This window comes from Danio rerio, chromosome 7, assembly GCF_049306965.1.
Source record: "Danio rerio strain Tuebingen ecotype United States chromosome 7, GRCz12tu, whole genome shotgun sequence".
NCBI lineage: Eukaryota > Metazoa > Chordata > Actinopteri > Cypriniformes > Danionidae > Danio > Danio rerio.
This window is the reverse complement of record NC_133182.1, coordinates 38,930,882-38,953,624: the sequence shown is the minus strand read 5'-3', so window position 1 is coordinate 38,953,624 and position 22,743 is coordinate 38,930,882. Positions and strand designations below refer to the sequence as shown.

General features: G+C 36.1%; 1 protein-coding gene across 3 annotated transcripts; it reads right to left on the bottom strand.

The window, feature by feature from the left end:
- Positions 1-2,836: 2,836 nt before the first annotated feature.
- syt13 (synaptotagmin XIII) lies at positions 2,837-21,693 on the bottom strand. 3 transcript variants are annotated; one of them, NM_001017652.1, is given in 8 exon segments: positions 3,506-3,952; positions 6,210-6,333; positions 10,941-11,257; positions 14,921-15,058; positions 16,160-16,364; positions 19,803-19,978; positions 20,353-20,412; positions 21,438-21,690. In NM_001017652.1, coding segments are annotated over 6 exon segments (1,263 nt in total). In that variant the 5' UTR covers positions 19,977-19,978; positions 20,353-20,412; positions 21,438-21,690; the 3' UTR covers positions 3,506-3,647.
- Between the last annotated feature and the right edge of the window lie 1,050 nt (positions 21,694-22,743).

Genomic DNA, 22,743 nt, shown 5'->3' with positions numbered 1-22,743 from the left:
AGGTAAAAGAAAGATGACTTTTAAACGCTGTCACCAGTGTTTACACACTCCATTTATTTTGTTTTGCATTCTCACTGATATTTTCGTCAGCGTGTGTTCATTTGGTGCTCATCGTAGGAGTTGTTCGTATGGATCTCTGTCACTTCCTCATCTTGTGTGTCATCTTTCAAATCTGACCAGTTCTATAAATAGATGCGCCAGATCTCTGACATCAGACAAACACACATGAAATATAGCACAATTTCTGAAAGGAATATTTATTTGACACCAACAAGAGGCTATTCGTTTCGAGCATATCTGTGGGTTAAAAATAGTAATACATTTCTGTCTGTATATGAAATCAGGATGCAGCAAGTCTTATAAATACTGTAAATCAGATTTCAGAGCTTAACATGTCATATATCCTCCTTCTCGGCAAAAGTATCAGGCACAGAAATAAATGTGAATTGTGAAAATGTGAATTCGATATTCACTGCAGCAAATGATTTGATTTTTAAATATGACAGATGGGCAAATTAAAACAGGAGATTTCACAAATCTCTTTCACAAATACATCTAAAGGCTGCATTTATCAAAATAGGTCAACATATGTGATATTGCAGCGTTACTAGTGAAATACTGCACACACTGTTAAAAAAAAAGATGTTAATTAACATCTTCTGTATTGTATTTTCTATTTATTTTTGGTTTTGAATTACAGGCTTTATGAGACCTTGATCTCTGCTCTGTTAACTTTTTATGTTGAAAATCCAATTGTACAGTTTAACAAAGTGGCTTTTATTGACATTTTGGCAGTTTGAAATAATATATTGTATAAACAATTGTACAAATATAGAGGAAAAAGGTTTTTATACCGTAAATACAACACCAACCCAGATAATATATCCCTTTAAACTATTAAATATGTTAATAAAAGTCACATTTTTGAACTTGTCAAGGTTAAAAGTTGTCGGAGGAAAGATTAAGGTCTCAAAACAATTCAAATGCATAAATAAATGAAAAATAAATAAGATGAATCACAGATTATAGAAAACTGCTAATTCACAGATACTTTAGAGAGTTTAAAACAGTGTATTTAAGTTTATGACATTACAAATAATTCTTTCTGATGAATAATTGATCATTTTATTCAAGATGGAGATTATATTTTGATCAGGTTGCACAGAGCACGTAACACTTAAACACACAACAAATACTTCAGCAGATATCTTGTGTGAAAGCTTAGTATTTTTCTACTTATTCATTTGGTTTGTCACTTGATTGTTGATTATAGCACATATATAGTTATATACATATATTTAAGTGGAATTTGGATGCATTGGTCAGTTGTAGTTGGTATTTGTATTTGGGAGGCCTACATTTTACTGTTAATCCCTGCAGTTGTCAGGCATTTGTCTTGCAAAATGTGCATTCCTGGTGAAACACAAATACATATGGAATAAGAGAACAGTTTGGCTTGGGGAATGGTTGGTATTTGGGTGAAAAAAAAGCTACTTTTATATGGGACAAACATAATGATATCGACATTCAGCATGTGTCTGACAAGTAATATACCTATAGTTCTTTAAACTGAGTAATAAGTATATAATCAAAGGGCTCCAGAGTAACATTTGCGAGCAATAGCACCGGTGACACCAAGTTGTACAGATAGCAGTACCAGCACTACACTAGTAATAAAACAACATGCTTGGTTTCTTGGTTCTTAGAAATGCAGCATCTTGACCTAGAGTTGGGATAACGCAACGAATGAGCTATAAATATTTAGAAATAAAACAAACAACACAATGACACACTTGTACTGTTAATGGATATGAATTCAGTTGATTAATAAAAACGGCAACAGCTATTTTACTTTACCTTTGTCATATTAACAGAACACTGATTTAGTGGCAGTCTGGAGCCCAGAGTAGATGTCCTGCTTAGTTATACAGGCAAAATTCTTAGCCCTCCTGTGATGATCTAATTAATTTTAAAATATTTCCATAGTTGTTTACGAAGATAGGAAGTTTTCACTTGTATCACCTATAATATTTTTTCTTCTAGAGAAAGTGTTGTTGCTTTGCTGGAATTAAAACTTAAATAAATCTGCAATCAAATAATTTAAGATGAATATTATTAACCACCATGAGCCACGGCTGTGTTTAAAATAATAACACAGGGTCATTAAAGTCAAGACTTTAAAGCTTTTTTTTTTTTTTAATCATTCCAAGTTTAAATGTTGGAATGTTCTAAATGAATAGGACATATAGAGAGGATAAGTGGGAATAGAATACAGCCAGGAACTATGTTTCTAACTACAGCTCCAGAGGTGTAGTTGCAAGCGCACAAGTTTGTGACACAGTTTGTGAATGTTTGTTGGAATGACGGATTTGGGGAACGCCAAAAATTAACAAACTATGTTTGTATCGATGGAACTTAAGATCTTAGTTGGCTAATGATGGTTTTCAGAGAAACACCCTGATTGGCTACAAAACAAACCACTTTTGTCTAATGACTTGCCTTAACCAGACTTGATTAGCTGACCTAATTACCCTTTAAATTGTACTTTTAACAGAATAGTATCTTGCAAAATAACTAGAACCATATTACGTACTGTCATCCTGGCAAACGACAAAATAAATGAGTTATAAGCGATTAGTATTAAAATTATTGTTTAAAAATGTGTTGAAAAAAATTCTCTACATTAAACAGCACATGGAATATACTTGTAAAAGCATTACAATTTCACAGGAGGGCTAATAATTATGTCTTCAACGGCATATACATACAGTACATACATATGTATGTGCATATATATATATATATATATATATATATATATATATGTATATATACACACACACAATTTTTTTATTACATAGTAATACATCCTTTATACATGCATCTTGAGAAGAATAAAGCTGCCTTTTTGAGACCCTGTATAATAATGTAGTGCGTAACTCCTGTAAATGTAACGGCCACAATCAATCTACAGTAAGTGATCAGTTCTCCATCACTCCAGCTATGACAGCAAAACTAAAAGGATCCCTTCTGCATTCTGATGCTGTCCGAAAAATGCTGCCTGTGGATCATATAATATCATTTGGCAGAGACTGTTTTCACGTATTATTTGTTGTGATTGTTCCTTTATCGTCATCTCTTCTGCCAAACCTGGTAAGATACAGCGGTTTATCCTTTTCTCTGACCTGATTCAGCCCAGCTTTACACCTTACATCAGATCACAAATAAGCTGTTTGTCTTATATTTCACTCAGTCACTATAATACTAGCTAAATATGGGTCTTTTTAGTCGTATTTTGTATTTCACATATATAGGGAGAGGAGGATTTCTCCAAGTTGAACCTGTTTAAAATAGCATTGAGTACTTTAAACCCACATTAACAACAACACCGAAGGTAAATGCATCACTGTAAAATACTCTAAACTACTGTGTAACAATATTAGTACTGTATGTGACCGTCTCCATTCAGCTTTAACTTTCACTTTACCAAATAATGACAACTGGGTTCACACATAACTACTGTTTAATATATATATATATATATTTTAGTACTGCATATTTTTACACAGGAATAGAGTACTAGCTTAACCCAACCACCCGTTTAGCTTATCACATTGGTGGTGCTTTGGAGACTATTACCCTGTACATTAGGTGTATAGAGGATGCCACATTGCGATTTGTTTGCGTGGATTATCTAGCATCTGTTTCCAGTGCTGCAGGCCAGTGCCGGATGTCTGGAGCCCCAGCATGCAGCGGCCCAGAGGGAGCAGGGTCCCGGGGCTGGCCAGGTTCAGTACCTCCAAATCCACACTGGATTTAGCCAGAAGCTCACTTGGCAGCTCCAACATCATCATCTCGTTCCAGACTGGATTCATCTTGTGCTTTACTCGCCGCGTCTGCTTCTTCTTCAGCTTGGCATTTTGGTGCTTTAAGGTCAGCTTTACGGATAGATCTGTCAAGGAATGCGGTATTGACCTTAACATTGTATGTCTTGTATGAAGAGATGGATGAATATTTCATATTTGTGCATGTACATGTCTGGTCAAACGTTATGAATTATAGAAAGTCTCTTGTGCATATAGTAAAACAATAACAATATGAAACATTTTAAACAGAACTGTTTTCAGTTTTAATTAGAGATGCAGCAATATTTAATTTGTCAGCTGATACTGATTGTTTAAAGTGATATCTGCCTATACTAATGCAGATTGTTTGGTTGCTCTGCCTTTTACATCTATTTATTATTCAATGTATGTTTTAATAATGATAATAAATAATAATGAATTACACAGTTTTGAAAGACATGCCAATTAAATTGTATTCCATTCATTTAAAAAAGTCATAATTACGATTTCCTGACTTTCTGAATGTACAGTTATAACCAGAAGTTTACATACACTGTATAAAAAGGCACATAAACATTTAAAAATATATACGTGTTAGTGTGACTAAACTTTTAGGTAAGTTAGGATTATCAAATTTGTTTTTGTTATGCCTAATAGCAGAATAATGAGAGAGATATTTTCAGAGAGATTGTTATAATTTTTTTGAAAGTCAAGTTTACATACATTAAGATTATTATGCCTCTGAAAAATCTCAGATGAAGGTGTCAAGGTTTTAGAAGTTTCTGATTGGCTAATTGACAACATTTGAGTTAATTGGAGGCACATCTGTAGAGCAGTGTTCCAGGAAAACGTCAAACACACTGCTTCCTTTTGTGACAACATGGGAAAATCAACAAGCCAGAATCAACAGAAAGCCAGATTACAATTTGCTAAATTACACTGGGGAAAAAAATAATTTTTGGAGACATGTCCTGTGGTCTGATGGAACTAAGATTGAACTGTTTGGCCATAATGACCAGTGTTACATTTGAAGGACAAAGGGGAAAGCTCAAAAGCCTTGGAACACCTGCCCAACTGTGAAGTATGGGGCGGCAGCATCATGTTGTGGAACTGTTTTGCTGCAGGAGGGACTGGTCCACTTCACAGCGTAGATGGCATCATGAAGAAAGAACATTATGTAGAAACACTGAAGCAACACCTCAAGACATCAGCCAGAAAATTAAATCTTGGCCACAAATGGGTCTTCCAAACAGACCATGACCCAAAGCATACTGCCAAATTAGTTAAAATGTGCTTTAAGGACAACAGAGTGAATGTTTCGGGTGGCCATCACAAAGCCCTGATCTCAATCCCTTAGAAAATTTGTGGGCAGAGTTGAAAAAGCTTGTGCGAGCAAGACAACAAATTTTACACCAGTTTTGACAGGAGGAATGGGCCAAAATTCCTTCAGACTATTGTGAGAAGCTTGTGGAAGGATACCCAAAACATTTGACCAAAGTTATACAGTTTAAAAGCAAAGCTAAATAAAAATACAAAGGAAATGTATGTAAACTTTTGACTGTCTAGAAATTTATTAAAAATAATCTAAAAAATGCTTTCATTATTCTGGCATTTAGCAAATGTAAATTATTTAGATAATTTTTTTTGAGAGTGTATGTAAATTTCTGGTTTCAACTGTAAATAGTGATGTAAATAAAAAGTTGTTCATGCTATAGCTTCAAATTAATTTCACATAAGTGACATTTTCTTTACACTTTTTCGTTTTTCTTCTTCTTTTTTTTTTTGCATTTTATTGATAAAATCAGCACTGATAATCGGCTATATAGTCTGCCCAATAATTCTGTGCTTCTCAAATTTTAATATATTTAAAAATGTCATGGCGGTTCATTCGACAGTGGCGACCCCTGATTAATAAGGGACTAAACCCCTGGAGTTAATGAAAAAAAAAAAAGTTATTTATTCCAGTAATAGCCATACTGAATTTTTAGAATTCATACTCCATTATTTAGTGGAATAAATTACATTTTTTTATTAAATAAAATAGAAAACAATTATGTTTAAATTGTAATGATATCTCTCTATATTACTGTTTGGATTCTCTACAATTGAATGCACTCTGGGTGTGCAAAACAGACCTCTTTCAAACTCGTAGAAGTCTTTATTACATTAAACTTTTTACTAATAGTTTTCATAATTTTAATTGAATTGTCAAATTAATTGCACTGAGCTGCTGACTCTTTGGTTCACTTCTATCTTAGAACTGACATGTTAGAATAATACCAGATGATAAACCAAATCACCAAAGTTTGATTTGGAATTGTTGACATTGATTTGAGTGTCGTTGTTGTGTGTTGGTGTGAATACCTATGTTGTCTTTGAGTTTATCTGACTGGAGTCCTCTAGCCTTCATTACTACCACCCCAAGTCTGTTGGCTGCTGGTAGATAACTGAGCGACAGTAGTAATTCTCCAGTGGATGATGTCACTTCCTGTTGAAACAAAACACGAGTTAAAGGGTTGTTGCTAGAAGGGATACAGCTGTGGTCGGAAGTTTACTAGAACAATATTACTATTTTATTATTTTGTATTATTATATTTATATATTTATCTGTTAATTTAATTAATAACTTTAACCCCCAAACCCAACCATCACAGTAATGTAAAAAAAACAGTATATTATACAGCATAATTTTTATTATTATTTATAAAATTAGCCATTAATTGTATGTTGTTATTGTCTACCCCTACCCCAACACAAAACCCAACCATCACAGTAATGTTAAAACAGTAATTATACACATTGTTATTTATATTATTTTTTAAATTTCCCATTTATTGTGTTTTATTAATGTCTACCTCCAGCCCAACTCTAAACCCAACCATCACAGTAATGTAAAACAGCAATTATACACAGTATTATTCATATTATGTATTAAATTAGCTATTAATTGGATTGTATTACCACCTACCCCCACCCCAACCCTAAACCTACTGATCGAAGTAATGTCAAAATATTAGGTATTGTTGAACAGTGTCGCAATAAATATGCTATATTGATGTGAGAATTCGCAGCTGACAGGTTGTCAGGTTATTTTTCTCTCATAAAGCTATTACTCTCTCATTATTTATTACCTTTACTGCTATTACATCTCTGTGTTCACATATATATTTGCATATTCACAAAGACCTCTTTGCGATGTTAATGAACATGGCTTTTGACTGCACATAAAACCATTTCATGCTAATGTTTTAGTCATTTGTGAGGCAGACTGAACACGACAGGCGCATCTTTCAGGGCAAAAAATTGCTGACTTTAAATCATAAATTTGTCAGCTCAGCTCTCTGATTAAACACTCTGAAAGATAGTTTTTGATTACCATCATGACCTTATGCTAATCTGCCCCCGCCTTTAGTCAGTCCCACTTAATCAGCTGTGTGAGCGGAACATGACATTTTCTTCCACACATTTGCTGAAATATAATCTTGAACTAGATTGGATATATCAAACCGTCACGTTTCATATCACTCCATGGCAGTGACAGTGACAAATAATACTGAGAAATTTGATTTAAATTAAAAAGATCGAAAGCTTTAGGGTACTGCGATCATTATTTTTATTCTTGTCACTGAGTCATATTAGCATAGTAATTTTCAAAGTCTAAATGTGAATTAAATTTCTACTCATGCAGCTTATTCACCAGTTCCTTAAACATGTTCAGAAACTTCCTAACACAAATATCTAACCAGCACACATATATCCTAATAAAACATGCTCAAGTAGATCTGCTGTAAGCCAAACTAAAGATCAGACTAAAGAAGAAGGTGATTTGTGTGTTCTTAAACATGCCATGGTTGGAGAAAAACTTGAGTTGATTTTAGCAAAAAAAAACCAAAACAAAAAAAACAAACGCATCAGCTCATTCTGCCTTGTTTCAGCGGTTAAGGTTGGTGATGTAATGGTGTGAGGAATATTTTTTAGCACACATACACTCGCCGGCCACTTTATTAGGTACACCTTACTAGTATCGGGTTGGACCATCTTTTGCCTTCAGAACTGCCTTAATCCATCATGCCATAGATTCAACAAGGTACTGGAGATATTCCTCAGAGATTTTGGTCCATATTGGCATGATAGCATCACACAGTTGCTGCAGATTTGCCTGCTGCACACCCATGATGCGAATCTCGCGTTCCAACACATCCCAAAGGTGCTCTATTGGATTGAGTTGGGTGACTGTGGAGGCCATTTAGTTACAGTGAACTCATTGTCATGTTCAAGAAACCAGTCTGAGATGATTCACACTTTATGACATGGCGCGTTATCCTGCTGGAAGTAACCATTAGAAGATGGGTACACTGGGGTCATAAAGGGATGGACATGGTCAGCAACAATACTCAGCTGGGCTGAGGTGTTGACACAATGCTTAATTGGTACTAATGGGCCAAAAGTGTGCCAAGGAAATATCCCCACACTATTACATCACCACCACCAGCAGCCTGAACTTTTGATACAAGGCAGAATGGATGCATGTTTTTATGTTGTGACCGCCAAATTCTGACCCTTACATCAGAATATTAGCAGCAGAAATCGAGACTCAGACCAGGCAACATTTTTTTCAATCTTCTATTGTCCAATTTTGGTGAGCCTGTGCAAATTGTAGCCTCAGTTTCCTGTTCTTAGCATTTGCTAAGATGCCCTTCCAGCTGTAACCCAGTACTGGGAAACATCCAAACACACATATACACACATACACTATGCACAATTTAGTTTATTCAATTCGCATGTATTTGGACTGTGGGGGAAACCAGAGCACCCGGAGGAAACCCAGGCCAACACAGGGAGTACATGCAAACTCCACAACTGGCCCAGCCAGGGCTCGAACCGCAAACTTCTTGCTGTGAGGTAACAGTGTTAACCTGAGCCACCGTGCCTCCAACTCATCAAAACTTTGTTTTATTAAAAAAGAAAAAAACTGAAGGCAGTTCTGCAAAGAGTATCTAATAAAGAGGTTGGTGGGTGTACAGTTTATTTCATTTCATTCCCTCATTCATTAATGAGTTCAAGGTCTTGCATTCATGCACCGTATCTGAAATATCCACATTAATGAAATATGACTCTTAATGAGAGCTCTTACAATGATTAAGCATTTATGAATGTTGTATATGAACAAATAATACATTCTGAAGGGCACCATACAACCTGCGTCATCATGTTCATCATAGGCCAAACTCTACATGCAAACAAACATACACACACACACACTAAACACCTCTAAGCCTGCTCATGCATTACTTCCTAACTCTCTCTCTCACTCTCTCTCTGTCTCTCCCTGCAGTCCAACGGTGGTTAGTAATTCCTGGCATGTTTGTGAGTCTGTGTCTGTTAGAAGCGGATCTCCTCTGGGAGGCGAGATGACGCAAATAAAGATCTCCAGCAATGGAGGTCTATGACATCATCAGCTGATCAAAGAACAGTGGGGGTGGAGTGTGTGTGTGTTTATGTGTGTGTGTGTGTGTGTGTGTGTTTGTGTTTTATGGCCTGGACCCAAGAGAGTGATATTAAGCGAACAAGGTGTGAAGGGAGTGCAGTTTCTTGAAATAAACTCTTAGATCTATGCTCATAACACACCTCTTATGGGCAATAACCTGCAGGATGTGGATGTCCAAAAAGATGTCAGAGCTATTTATAAACTCCTGCCAATATGTGCACTTTGCTCTTGTGAAGACTGAGAAACACATCAACACACAGTCAGCATCCCATAATAAAGCTACTCATATAGCATCAAGAATGGAACCATGGCAGTAAGAAAAAGTGTGTCAAAGAAACATTGAATTTACTGCTGTACTTTGTTTTAACATGCCTTCTCGTTGTATTCTGTAAAAAGAGAGACATATCTGTGGGGTTTACTTGTTGGTGACATCTGTGAACTGAATATGTTTGAAAAAAACGAAAAAAACTTATATTTATTTTATTGTTGTGATAATTTTCATTTCATTCTAGTAAATGATGATATGCCAGATCTCAAAAACCTGGTACCATTGTATAGACTGAATATCTATAGCCCTTAAGTGATAAATAGTGTGTGCCTGGCTGCGTCCGAAACTGCATACTTCCATACTATACAGTATGCTGAAATCAGTATGCGAGGCAGGTAGTATGTCTGAATTCATAGAATTAAAAAAACAGTATGCAAGAAGTACCCGGATGACTTACTACTTCCGGTGAGATTCTGGAGTGCGCATCCCATTCACGCTGCCTTATCCCATGACACCCCGCGAGCGAATTCATGAATGGGAGTAAAGCGACGCAAATGACGCAGGTACGTCACGTGACTGTGTCAAAATGGCGGATGTAGTACGTCCGAATTCCATTCATACTTTTCACATTCATACTGTATAGAACTTTTCCAACAGCCAAATAGTACGTTTAAATTCAAATGCAGTACCTACTGAGTAGTAGGCGGTTTTGGACGCAGCCCCTGTGTTTGTACACTTAATTAGGTACACCTGTACAACTGTTCGTTAACGCAAATTTTTAATGAGCCAATCAAATGGCAGAAACTTTGTGCAATTAGGCATGTAGACATGGTCGAGATGATCTGCTGCAGTTCAAACGGAGCATCAGAGCGGAAAAGAGAAGTGATTTAAAAGTACCAGACTGGCTGGGCTGAGTGTTTCAGAAATTGCTGATCTACTGGGATTTTCATGCACAACCATCTCCAGGGTTTACAGAAAAATGTCCGGAAAAAAGAAAATATCCAGTGAGTGGCAGTTCTGAGGACGCAAATGCCTTGTTGATGCAGTGTCTGCGTTTTGCTGGCTGTATGCGGGCGGAGTAATACACAAAGGGTAAAGAGGCTGTACGGGTGCTGATATTACTTAAATATATCACGGCTATCAGCCAATCAGATTTTAGAACCAGACAGAACTGTTGTATAAATATACAGACATATTTTTAAAACAAAATATTAACAGATTACAAAGATTTAAGATACCTATGACTGTTAAATGTGTCATCTGCATCTTCAAAAAAGTCAATAAAAATCTTAGCAATGGTAACTTTGACTTGTTGACATTTTGAAACAATGTTTCTCACCTGTTTGGGTGGCTGTAAGTCAACCCAGCAGTCGGCGTCCAACATCATGCTCACATCAGCCAGCTTGAAGCGCATCATGCCCAAAGTGGAGTTATGGGAGAATCGGTCACAGCAGTGAAGGGAAAGCGCCACCTCTCCATCTAGACTGTCAGTGTCTTCTGTGCTCTCCATAGGCAGTGCAAACACCAGCTCCTCGCCCCACTGCACATGCACTGCCAGCTTGTGGACCGCTGTGTGTGCATGTTTCTGCTCTTCGGAGACACTGACACACCCTGATATATATCCCTCACAGCCTGCTTCCACTGATATATTCTCCGCTGTGCAGAAAAAGACAATATGAATCATAATATAACAAGGAGCAGGATGAGAAACTGGGTCGCCAAAAGTCACAAAGGCCCTTATTGTTTTTTTTTTATGACTCCTCACTTTTCATTCCTTTTTACATTTCAGGCAGCACGACTGATCCTCTCTCGCTCCCTCTTTCCTGTTTGGATGAGCTGAATAGAGGTTTTGAGTTTAAAGCAGATTTACCCTCATTACAGATAATGATGCGTATCAATCAAGGCTGCAGCTATTGAAATGATAATTCTGTGATTAAAAGGCTTTAAGCTGCCTGAAAGAGGCTTTTATTTGCTTTAATCACAGAGAGTTTTGAATATCCAAACCTCCCCCAGACCCCGGAAGCGGTGGGTAAACCCACAGTGACACCTCTATCCTGCAAAAACACCTGGATGAGCCCTGAGAAGACTACAAGTTCAACACCAAAGCCTGCTTTTAACAGATACTGTATCTGCTCCTGTTGTATGACCTTCTGATGGCATTTTTTATTATTGAACAATGTCAAAAATACAATGCAAGTCAAATACAATAAATGTTAAGAGAATTTCAAAGGCTAGGGGGAGATATAAACATTCATTCATTTATTTTCTTTTTGGCTTAGTCCCTTTATTAATCTGGGGTTGCCCCAATTTAATGAACCTCCAACTTATCCAGCATATGTTTTACGCAGCTGATGCCCTTCCAGCTGCAACCCAGCACTGGGAAATATCCATACACACTCATTCACACATCTACATTACGGACAATTTAGCCTAACCAATTCACCTATAGTGCATGTCTTTGGACTGTGGCGGAAACTGGGTCACCCTTAGGAAACCCACACGATCATGGGAAGAACAAACTCCACACAGAAATGCCAACTGACCCAGCCGGAGCTCAAACCAGCGACCTTCTTCCTGTGAGGCGATTGTGCTAGCCACTGCGCTACCGTGCTACCAGATATATAAACCATATCATTAAATGTTATACAGGCTTGTACAATTTACATACTTTTTTGATTTTTTGAGGGTGATACAAACACATTATAATATTTTAATAAATTTTTAAATGCAAAGGATTTTTGCCTGAAAAATCTTATTTATGAATATGAAATTTGGCCATTAAAATAATGAAATTTATTTAAAAAAAATGTGTAGGTCTTTTTGTCTCTAGAGTTTTCAAAAATTGCTAAAAGAACATCTTTCCAATGTAAAGTAATAGCTTTACATCAATTTTCATCAATACTGACGACAGCAAAGAACAGCATTCTCTGGCTTCTGCTTGCAAAAGCAACATCTCACATCTATATCTTTTTTTTTTTATTTAAAGTTTGGCAGGATATGTTCTGAGAAGAAGTTTAAATGAAATCTCTTTAACCATGTTTGTCAAGAGACAGCGATTAGGCAGAAGCCAAACTGTTTTCCAATCGACATCACTCATAAATTGATTCCAATATGCTTTTGCATTTGGTTTTGATTCAACATCCTTCTTACAACTTTAGGAAACGCATATTTTTATCGGAGAGTCACTGGTGAAAACTGTGCTGATAGCTGATCATTTAATCTGTTTTGTTGTTTATGCAACACATATTTTAGGGGAGATTATACCAAAAACTGTTGTAAATTCCTTTGGTGGTATAAGAAAATTATATTTTGTTAAGAATTCCTCATATGTAAAGAAAAGACCGTCTGAAATAAATAACTGGTCTACCAATACAATGTAACTACATCATCTGCATCAAACAAATAAAAAAAATTGATTTTTTAAATATAAAATATCCTTATTATTCCAAATAATGTAACGGTGTGGTGAGAAATTGTGTTTGTAAATCAAATTCCATGCTAAAAAAGCTTGAAGGTGAAATGGCGAGAGTTTCACAAATATTTTGTTAATATCAAAATGACAAGTAAGAAAAAAATTTAGCCACCCAAACTAGATAAATAAGGAGGGAAATCATATTCTAAAAAGATAATAATGGATATTTAACAAGTTGTCCAATCAAGTTGATTTAAAATGTATTGTTTAGTGGGTAGCTCAACAGCCTCATGGCAAGAAGGTTGTTGGTTCGAGCCCCAACTGGATCAGTTGGCATTACTGTGTGGAGTTTGCATGTTCTCTCCGTGTTTGCGTGGGTTTCCTCTGGGTGCTCCGGTTTCCCCCACAGTCCAAAGACATGCATTATAGGTGAACTAAATATTTTAAAATTTGAACCGTGTATGTGTGTAAATGAGTGTGTACGGGTGTTTTCCAGTGTTGGGTTGCAGCTTTTAGGGTATCCGCTGCGTAAATCGTGCTGGATAAGTTGGTGGTTCATTCCGCTGTGGTGACCCCAGATTAATAAAGGGACTAAGTTGAAAAAAGTTTTCGTAACCTTGATGGCCTGCGTGTGTGCTAAAACAGAGTGGTTCTAGAATCATTTTGTAATTTGAGCTGATGTGCTTGTCAAACATACTGTACAATGTAAACACAGAGACTGTACAGTCTGGTCCTCCTGGGAATTTTCCTGGAGCTCCGGTATGCATTAGTGGTATAGATTTTTCAGTGACTCTTTCTGCAGTTATTCAGTAAGTGGTCACTATCTTTTAAGATCAATCATTTGATTCAATCAATTGGGTTCATTCAGGATTCACTCGCCTGGGTTCTGCGTCGAACTGAAAACTGAGCTGCGTGTGTCATTTGAGCAGATGCGTTTCCAATGTACATCCTACTGTATGTATTGTAGAAAGCAGAGTTGAGATAGTTCTGGTAAAATTATGTTATTAAATTAAACTATAAACAATTAGGGTGGCACGGTGGCTCAGTGGTTAGCACTGTCACCTCACACCAAGAAGGTCACTAGTATGAGTTCCAGCTGGGTCAGTTGGCATTTCTGAGTGGAGTTTGCATAATCTCCCTGTGTTTGCGTAGGTTTCCTCTGGGTACAGTCCAAGTGTAGTTTCCCAGTACTAAGTTGTGGCTGAAAGGCTATCCGCTGCATAAAACATATGCTGAATCAGTTGGCGGTTCATTTCGCTGTGGGGACCCCTGATAAATAAAGGAACTTAAGGAAGAAATATGAATGAATAAACTATTATATTTAGCCATAGGCATGTTTATTTGTATTTTATTATTATACTTTCACATATGGATAAGAATAAGTGCTTGTTAAACAAAAAATTAGCTATTTTGATTTATTTATTGAATCACATTGTTATCAGTTACATGAATAACGTAGGCCTAAAAGATTCTTCCTATATCTTAATTTTAAAAGCCCAGTCCAGAAAAAAAAACAGTACAGGAAACAGTAATAATGTTGGTTGTTTTACAGTAACTTTTACACCAGAGCAACATTAACATCAGACAGAAGACAATTTGTCTGTTTCTAATTATGGCTCGATATGGTGAGGTAGAAGAAATGCAGCCAGCAATCAAAAAGTACAATTTATCTAATAGATTTTCACTGTGCCCCTAAAATTCTTCTGAAAAAAGCAAGTGTTTTGAACCATGTGCATAATCAAAGCAATTCAAATCTTTATTATATTATTATAGCATTTCAGTAATCCAGCACGTCTGAAATGTCCTTTTTTACATACATTAATCAAACAAATGCTATCCCATTTAGTCTGAGATTCAATCCACAAGAGTTCTTTCTAGAAACGGTAGAGTAAATGAGTGATTGTTACCTTCAACAATGTTAATGTGTAGCTCTCCGCTTTCTTTGTGCAGGCTGATGGAGAAGTGCAGTTTCGGATACAGGATGGAGCTACTTGTCGTCATGGCACCAGTTTGTTCAGATGAGCAAGGTATTTCATCAGCAGAAGCTGTAGAGGAATTGAATGTTAGAGCAGATTGAACTCTGAGTAAATGAGCATCTCCCAGAAATCCCATCATGTTTTGTAGAGAAGAGATAGTTCTGGTACTCCAGGGACTTTATTTCGTGACTCCTTTACAGGTTGAATCAGTTTTCCAATCAGTGGTGAATTTTTTTTTAAATGAGATACAGAATCAATTATCCCATCCATTCATTTGGTTTTTCATTCATTCCTGAGCGCTGCATGAAGGAATCATTCTCATGGGTGGAGCAAACATTTATATTATGAAGGCAGTGGTGCATATAAAATGCTAGTATGTGATATAATAACTTCTTGTTTAACTATTGTATAGAAGCAAAATGATTGCACTCATGCATAAAAATGCAGGGTTTCACACAATTCATTCATGTTGTCCCAACACAATTCAGTTAAGTTAATGTAACAAATTTAGGCAGATTGAACATAAAGCAATTAGGTAATCCCCTAAGAATCTGAAGAATTGTGTTGTTTCAGCTCATTTTAAATTAGTAGTTTGAACAAGCAGCAAAAATCATTTTGTCAGTATATGTCAGTACACCTTTGTTAAGTTCTTCGAGAAACGTGATGCTTCTTACTTTCTCTGCATCTGCTACAGTGAGTGTTTTACTCTGGCTCAGAAAGGAAGGCCTTGATCATGAATTATTATATTGTGTTTAACCTTTACCTATCATGATGGAATCTGTGCTCTATGAGTCAGCTCAATGTAGCTCAGACACCAGGCATGAATACAATAGCAGGTTTCACTGCTTTAATGCGAGAGGTTGGCAATCGCCTCTGTGCAATTGATTTTAATGACATCAACAAATGCCACTGGTGTCTTGCATAGTTTTTAATGGCGGAAATTTCAGTTTACATGAAACCCATTGAAGGCTAAATTAATAGATATCAATCGTAATTGTTTCAGCTAATAAATTAAGTCAGCCTCACATATATTGATTTCTGACCCTCTTGAAATGAGCTGGTGTCTCCCACTGGCTGAAGTGGACTGGAACGCACAGTAAAATCAGTCGCGCTCACACACACAGATCCTCCCCATTGAGTTCCATTATGTTTTAGCTGTCATTTCTTTACCTTGCCGCGGGAGGGAGAAAACCTCCTCACGTTCGGTTGCTTGGTTACAGGTGTCGAGCTCGGCTGCAGACGTGTCATTGGAAGCTCCATGTTCTTTGTAGTTTATCACCTCTTGAGAAGTCACAGAAGGTTTGGGCCGGTAGATTTGAGGAAACTTCAGAGATGCTTGAGGCTGGATGGGTTCAGTGCACTTATGCACACTGAACTAAAATATGCACATGAAGGAGAAAGAGAAATACAAATTATAAGCTACATGGTAATATGATAATGGGTAAAAAGGATGTTAAATGATTGATAAAAATTATACTTAGATAGTTCGATACCCAATCCAAAATACATTGTAGGATCGATTTTCTTTTATGCAAAAAAAAAAAAATCATTAGAAAAGCAAGTAAAAATAATGTTCCTTAAAGATATTTTGTAAACTTCCTACCGTAAATCATTAGGTATTTGAACTGCTGATCAATTTCTTAAATTTACAATGGAATATTCAGACATACTTGATCTTAACCAAAGAGTATATCCAAAAAAACAGAGCTCAATAAACCAAATAATGTAGCATATAGACCCAGCACACTGTAATAAATGCTAAAAACAACCCAGCATTTTTAGACTGCATGAATAAATCTTTTTTATTTCCCGAAGTAAAACATAACAATACAATAGTCAATTCTGATCATACTATAATATATTCAAACTCTAAATTATGCAGACCTGTACTCTGTATTGATTTTAACCTCTTTGCTACGTCACAGACATGAGACAGGGCCACATCAATTTAGTTTCAGGTTTCATTGGGGTTTTGATGTGTAGAGTCTAAAAAAACAGTCAAGCATGAATGAAAAGAAAAAAATCAATACGAGAACACTCCATTTCCCCCAGGTGGACAGTTATCGTGGTGAAATGGAGTGCACAGTTAAATGGGTGGAAGAGGACATTCATATTCCTCTATCATCTCTCAACCCCTCCTGTTCATTAATAATAAATAATAGTGCAAGGAGACAGTGCTCACTTTTTGCTTTGTTTTGTTTTTTGCTCTTGTTTGTGTTTGAAGCTGGTGTCTCATTATATTAGCACAAGAACACATGGACTTCAACTCCTGAGCTGATCTGAGAGTTCATCATTTGAAAAAGATCAATGTACATCACATATACATTTACTTTGTACTTCTTAGGGGATATTCTATGAGAAACATACATATTATATCTGTCCCCGAAATAAAAACTTAAATACAGTGCATAAAAAGTATTTCATCCCAAACGTGTCTAAAATGGGCTGATGGTTGAATTCTGTGAGTTGTTCAGTAATGGAGTATGTCATTCATTTGGTTCTGAGATTTTTTTCTTTATTTAAAACACATTACAAATGTACAAACCCTGTTATTGTGCTTTTCCTCAGCCCATTTGAACCTAGTTATACTAAAATCTGTTATTTAAAGAAAATACTTCAGAAATAACAAGTTTAAGTTGTTATAGTCCACATCAATTGACAAAACCATTACATTAAGAAATTCACAAATAAATACTACAAATATATAATACAACTAAATGTACAATTGTCCCCGTGTTTCTGTTAGTCTTGTCACATTTGCATTAAATTTAACATCAAATGCGTGCAATACATGTTTAAGGCTATGGCTCGGAAGTAACATCATTTGATGGTAAAGAAGCTGATAGTGACCAAGGATGTGTTCTGTCATTGAATTGTATGATTTTATGCTGGTTTTTGTATGATTTTTTTGAGGATGACGAGCTTAAGTCAGAACCTGTCACATTTTCTTGTGTCTGAAAATGTACGTTTCTGGTAGACTGTCCCTTAGATCAAATGAATATTCTATTTTATTTAAACATTATTTTTGAGTAAACTCCCATAACATAAGACAATTTCATCTATTAAAACTGTAAACCAAAACCGAAAAATGGATAGAACTGACTTTCATTTTTTAATAAGAAATTTGCTTGACACTGAATCACTGAACAATAAACAGACAAACACATCATTCCATGGAAAAACACCATTATAACACATTCACAAATACTTTGGGAGATTGGAATATTAAATTCTAACTAAACCCTTAAAATGGTGGTTCATTCCTCTGTGGCGACCCCTCATAAATAAGAAACTAAGCCAAAAAGAAAATGAATAAATAAACCCTTAAAACCAAATTCCCAGATAGAGAGAGCCAGCTGACAGATGTGTTTGTAGATATAGTGCCACTTTCAGTGAATACATTATACTACTGATAAATTTTGCTCTATGATTTGCATGACTTTACTTTAGCTCCTCTTTCAGCAGACACATATTCTGTACTGAGATTACTGATGATTAGTAACAATTTTTTTTGTATAAATATGGACAGTGGAAGGGCATCCACTGCATAAAACAAATGCCAGGGTAATTGGTGGTTCAATCTGCTGTGGCGGCCCTGATAGAGTGAATGGGATAGAGCACTGGGTTGCAGCTGGAAAGGAATCTGCCACATAAAACATATGCTGGAGCAATTGGTGGTCCACGTAAAAATCAAGGACTAAGCTGAAGGAAAGTGAGTGAGTTAGTGTTAGCATTTTTCAATGTTCCCAACGAAAAAAAAAAGTGTGAATGAATATTAAAGTTTTAATGAGGGTTGCATTTACAGGCAGGGAAAAATAATAATTATTAGCTGTAGATAAAAACAATACAAGATAACACAGAAAGCCCTGATCGTGATAGAAGAACAATCATGTGTGTATGTGCAGCTATGAGAGTCATGACTCTAGATTGTTTCAGGGAAAGCTCAGCAGATGCCGAATAACACCAGTGCTCAGTGTCAGATTTAGTAGTGTGTGTTCACCAGTGTGTCTGTCTGTGTTTAATGAATTAATGGCAGAACAAATCATTTATAATTGAATTATCTTTTATAAAAGCACTCCGGAGAAGAAGCTAATAATAACACGCTTGTCCATCTCTTAACCAGACTGTCACTGGACGAACTCAGTGTTCTTTGACACAGCCTGAGTTGTGTGTGAGAGAGCAGAAACTGATGGCTGATTTTGATTTGCAGATCTGATAATCAAAAAATTTTCGGCCTCAGGGAGACTGAAGTAATTTTTTATTTCTATTTCAAGAAGATTCAGAACTGTGACAGGATCAATCTTGTTTGCTCTTGTCTGATTTCTCGCTGTATTCATGAACATCTTTTGCTTCTCATTAGAACAGTAACCAGCATTCCTCAGATAAACTTGACTGACTGTAAAACACATAATACCAATGAAATCTCATTACCAAATGAAAATGTCTGAAAATTTCATTACAACTCCATTAAAAAAAGCTTTTCTACACCAATCACCAGTAACCAGAAGGAAAACGATGCCCAATTAAACAACAGTAGTTACATGTGCTTTTGATTTGCAGTGCATATATAGAGCAATACCAGTTTTTTATATAGAAAGCAATCACTTTTAGTACAATATCACTGTTTCTGTGTCAGTGAGCTAACCTGCGTTACATAAGCGCCACTTTTATCCTTCCACTCAGGTGAGTCAGAACATTTCACTCTCTGCATATCCCAACATATTTTCTCATATCTGTTCTCATTTTCTAAGCTCTGTATTTAAATCTGGCAGCTGGCTCGCTGCTGCTAAGTGTGAGTGTATGTATGTCTTACCTGTGTCAGAGTATGCAGGATACTAGGTTTGGCTTTCTCTGGGTCAGCCTCATCTCCACTCTCAAGTTTCCCCTTTTTACAGCTCTTGCAAAGCAGGGAGAGACCACATAGTGTCAACACTCCAGACACTGTGCCCAGCGTAGCCCCCAACAGCGCTGTCGCAGACACCAGCATTCCTGCCCAGGAACAGACAACCAAACACACACACACACACACCGAATGAAGAGAAGAGGAGAAAACAAGAGGAGCAAATCCACACTTCAGTGATGATGTGACTCCATGCTTGCAGAGGAGGAGAGAGGAGAGGAGACACATAGAGTGGCACGTGTGTAAGTGTGTGTGTGAAACCAACTCAGTCAGACAGAGCAGAAGGAATGAATAGAGAGAGAGAGAGAGAGAGAGAGAGAGAGAGAGAGATGGGGTAATGAAAGGGGAGGGGTTTGGATGGATGGCAACCCCTCCTCTATAAGAAGTCTGTGACTGCAGCCCACCTCCCTTCACCATCAAGTGGCTGAACGTCAGGCTTTACGTCAGAGCTACGCGGACTCACCTTCACACGCTGGGTGAGCTGTAGCAGAGCTTCAAATACACTTACAGTATTAAAGGATTCCTAAAATAATGAGGAATGAAGCGTGGGAATGTCACTCTTTTATTTAAAATGATCCAAAATCAATTTAATTGTATTCTAGCACGTTTCCTGAGAACTGAACCCATGGCCTTGATGTTGTTGGCTCCACATGCTACTTTTTGAGTTACAGAGTATGAAAAAAACTATTCTTAAGTTTTAAGAGAATATCACAGTGGCAAATTAATGTGACTTCCTTTTAAAAATCATAATAATTTCCTAAACCTTGCAGCAATATCTCTTCTCTGATAACAAGGGTGAAACAACCTGTCACTTACCGATCACAGCAATAGTAATTTAATGATCTAATCAGTTTCTAATCTCATTTTTACCAGTTCAATATGCCATTGACTCAGACTACAGTAGAGAAGAAAACTACTGCACAATTCTGTTTCATGCTGACTTTTAAAGATTGAGATAGATTTTTAGAAAATATGATGTTTAATATAATTACATGAGCCTACATTTTGAGATGATGTACTCTCGAGTGCAACTAGTGCTATAGCCTCTAAAATTAATGGTTTATTTCAAAGTGTCATATAGAAAAATATATAGAAACATTTGGGGTTTCCTTATTGAACATTTCTTAATAAAAGTATTTTCTAAAGAAACTTTTTACACTTTAAGAACCTTTGTTGAAATAAAAAGATTATGGTAAAGGTTTCAAGTGATAGGATAGCCAGCACCATAGGCTAGAAAATAATAATAGGCTTGGACATTAATGTTATTTAATCAGGCAAAAGGCCAGGTCTGCTCTTTAAGATATATTTAAGTTTGACATTCATTCCTTTAAAATAATGAAGCTGTAAATCAAATGCTTGTCATGAGGCTGCAACGTTTGATCGCTTTGACCTTGAGAACGCCAGAGAGAACATAGACCTGTGACGCCATCTTGAGGCTATAAAATAATAAAACCTAAACAGCCTTAAAAAATCACCTTAACAGAATCGTTTTAGTAGAACTACTAGGGCATTAACTTATGAAAAAGTAGTCTTAGGTAGTTTACTTACCCAATTTTTAAGGACAACCAAATTGCATGTTTTTCAATGCCACGTGGACTCTATTTGGACTGGCGTGGATTTCAGTAATTCTGTTCCTATACTTAACAGAATATTACACTCGAAAAGCTCTTTAGGTTTACAATTTACTATTACAACGCACCATTTTGAGGCATCATTGTAACAATAACTGTTCTTTAAACATGTAAAATTCTAATCACTACAAAACTACTTGTCACCACAGTCACAAGGTAATTGCTACACTGGAGGTGTGACCAGTGTTGGGGTAAGGTAGAAGTAACGCGAGTTACGTAGTATAATTCCTTTCTAAGTAACGAGTAAAGTAACGGACTACTTTTGAAAAAATAAGTAATAATATTTGAGTAACTTTTTCTAATTTAATGCAAGTCACTTTTTTAGTTTAATTAATTTTTAAACTTAAAAAAATGCTGAATTAAAATGAAAGTAGTCACAATTTATCACAGAGTTAATGAGAGAATGTCTTCATTATTTTGAACACATGGATGAAAAGGAAAAGGGAATTGTCTCAATGGACAGTGATTTAACTTACGACAAATAAAAGTAGCAAACATTGCTTTAAACTCAATAATCTGTATATGGTGTGTATAGATCTGGGCTCAGGAAGTTCTCAGATAACATTATCCTTAATGTGTTTTTAAAGATAATTGTGGGTGTAAGTTATACAGTGTGTTGTTAATTGCAAGTTCTGAAAGAAATTAAGCTTCAGCCATTTCAGAAAAAGTAAGGCAAAAGTAACTGAAAAGTAACGTAACACATACTTACCATAAAAAGTACACTAGTTACTTTTGGGGGGAGTAACTCAATATTGTAATGCATTACTTTTTAAAGTAACTTTCCCCAACACTAGATGTGACCTTTATTCTTAAGGAATTGTAAAAAAAAAAAAAAAAAAAAGATTTAAATGGATTCATCTCCTTAATTAAGTCAGCATAATATGATGGGTTGCATTCTCTAATGAAAATTGTCACTGGTGTTTCTCCTGCTGGTGTTACTTTTCTTCAGGGTAACACCACTGAAGAATTGTGTTTCTCACTGATGATTCATTGTGTCACTATAATGTTGGTGTGTTTTTCCCACATTAATAAAAATGCCTTGAGATGTGTAATAATTTAAAATATAACCACTTAATATCCATTGAATTTTGCTACAGTCAAGATTTCAGCTTTAAAGGATTGTACTTGTTTATTAAAGTTTTTAAAGTATTTTCATTATTATAACAAATATATAGGCCTAACTGCAGAAATGAACTAACAATGGTAAATAATAATGTTTTTTA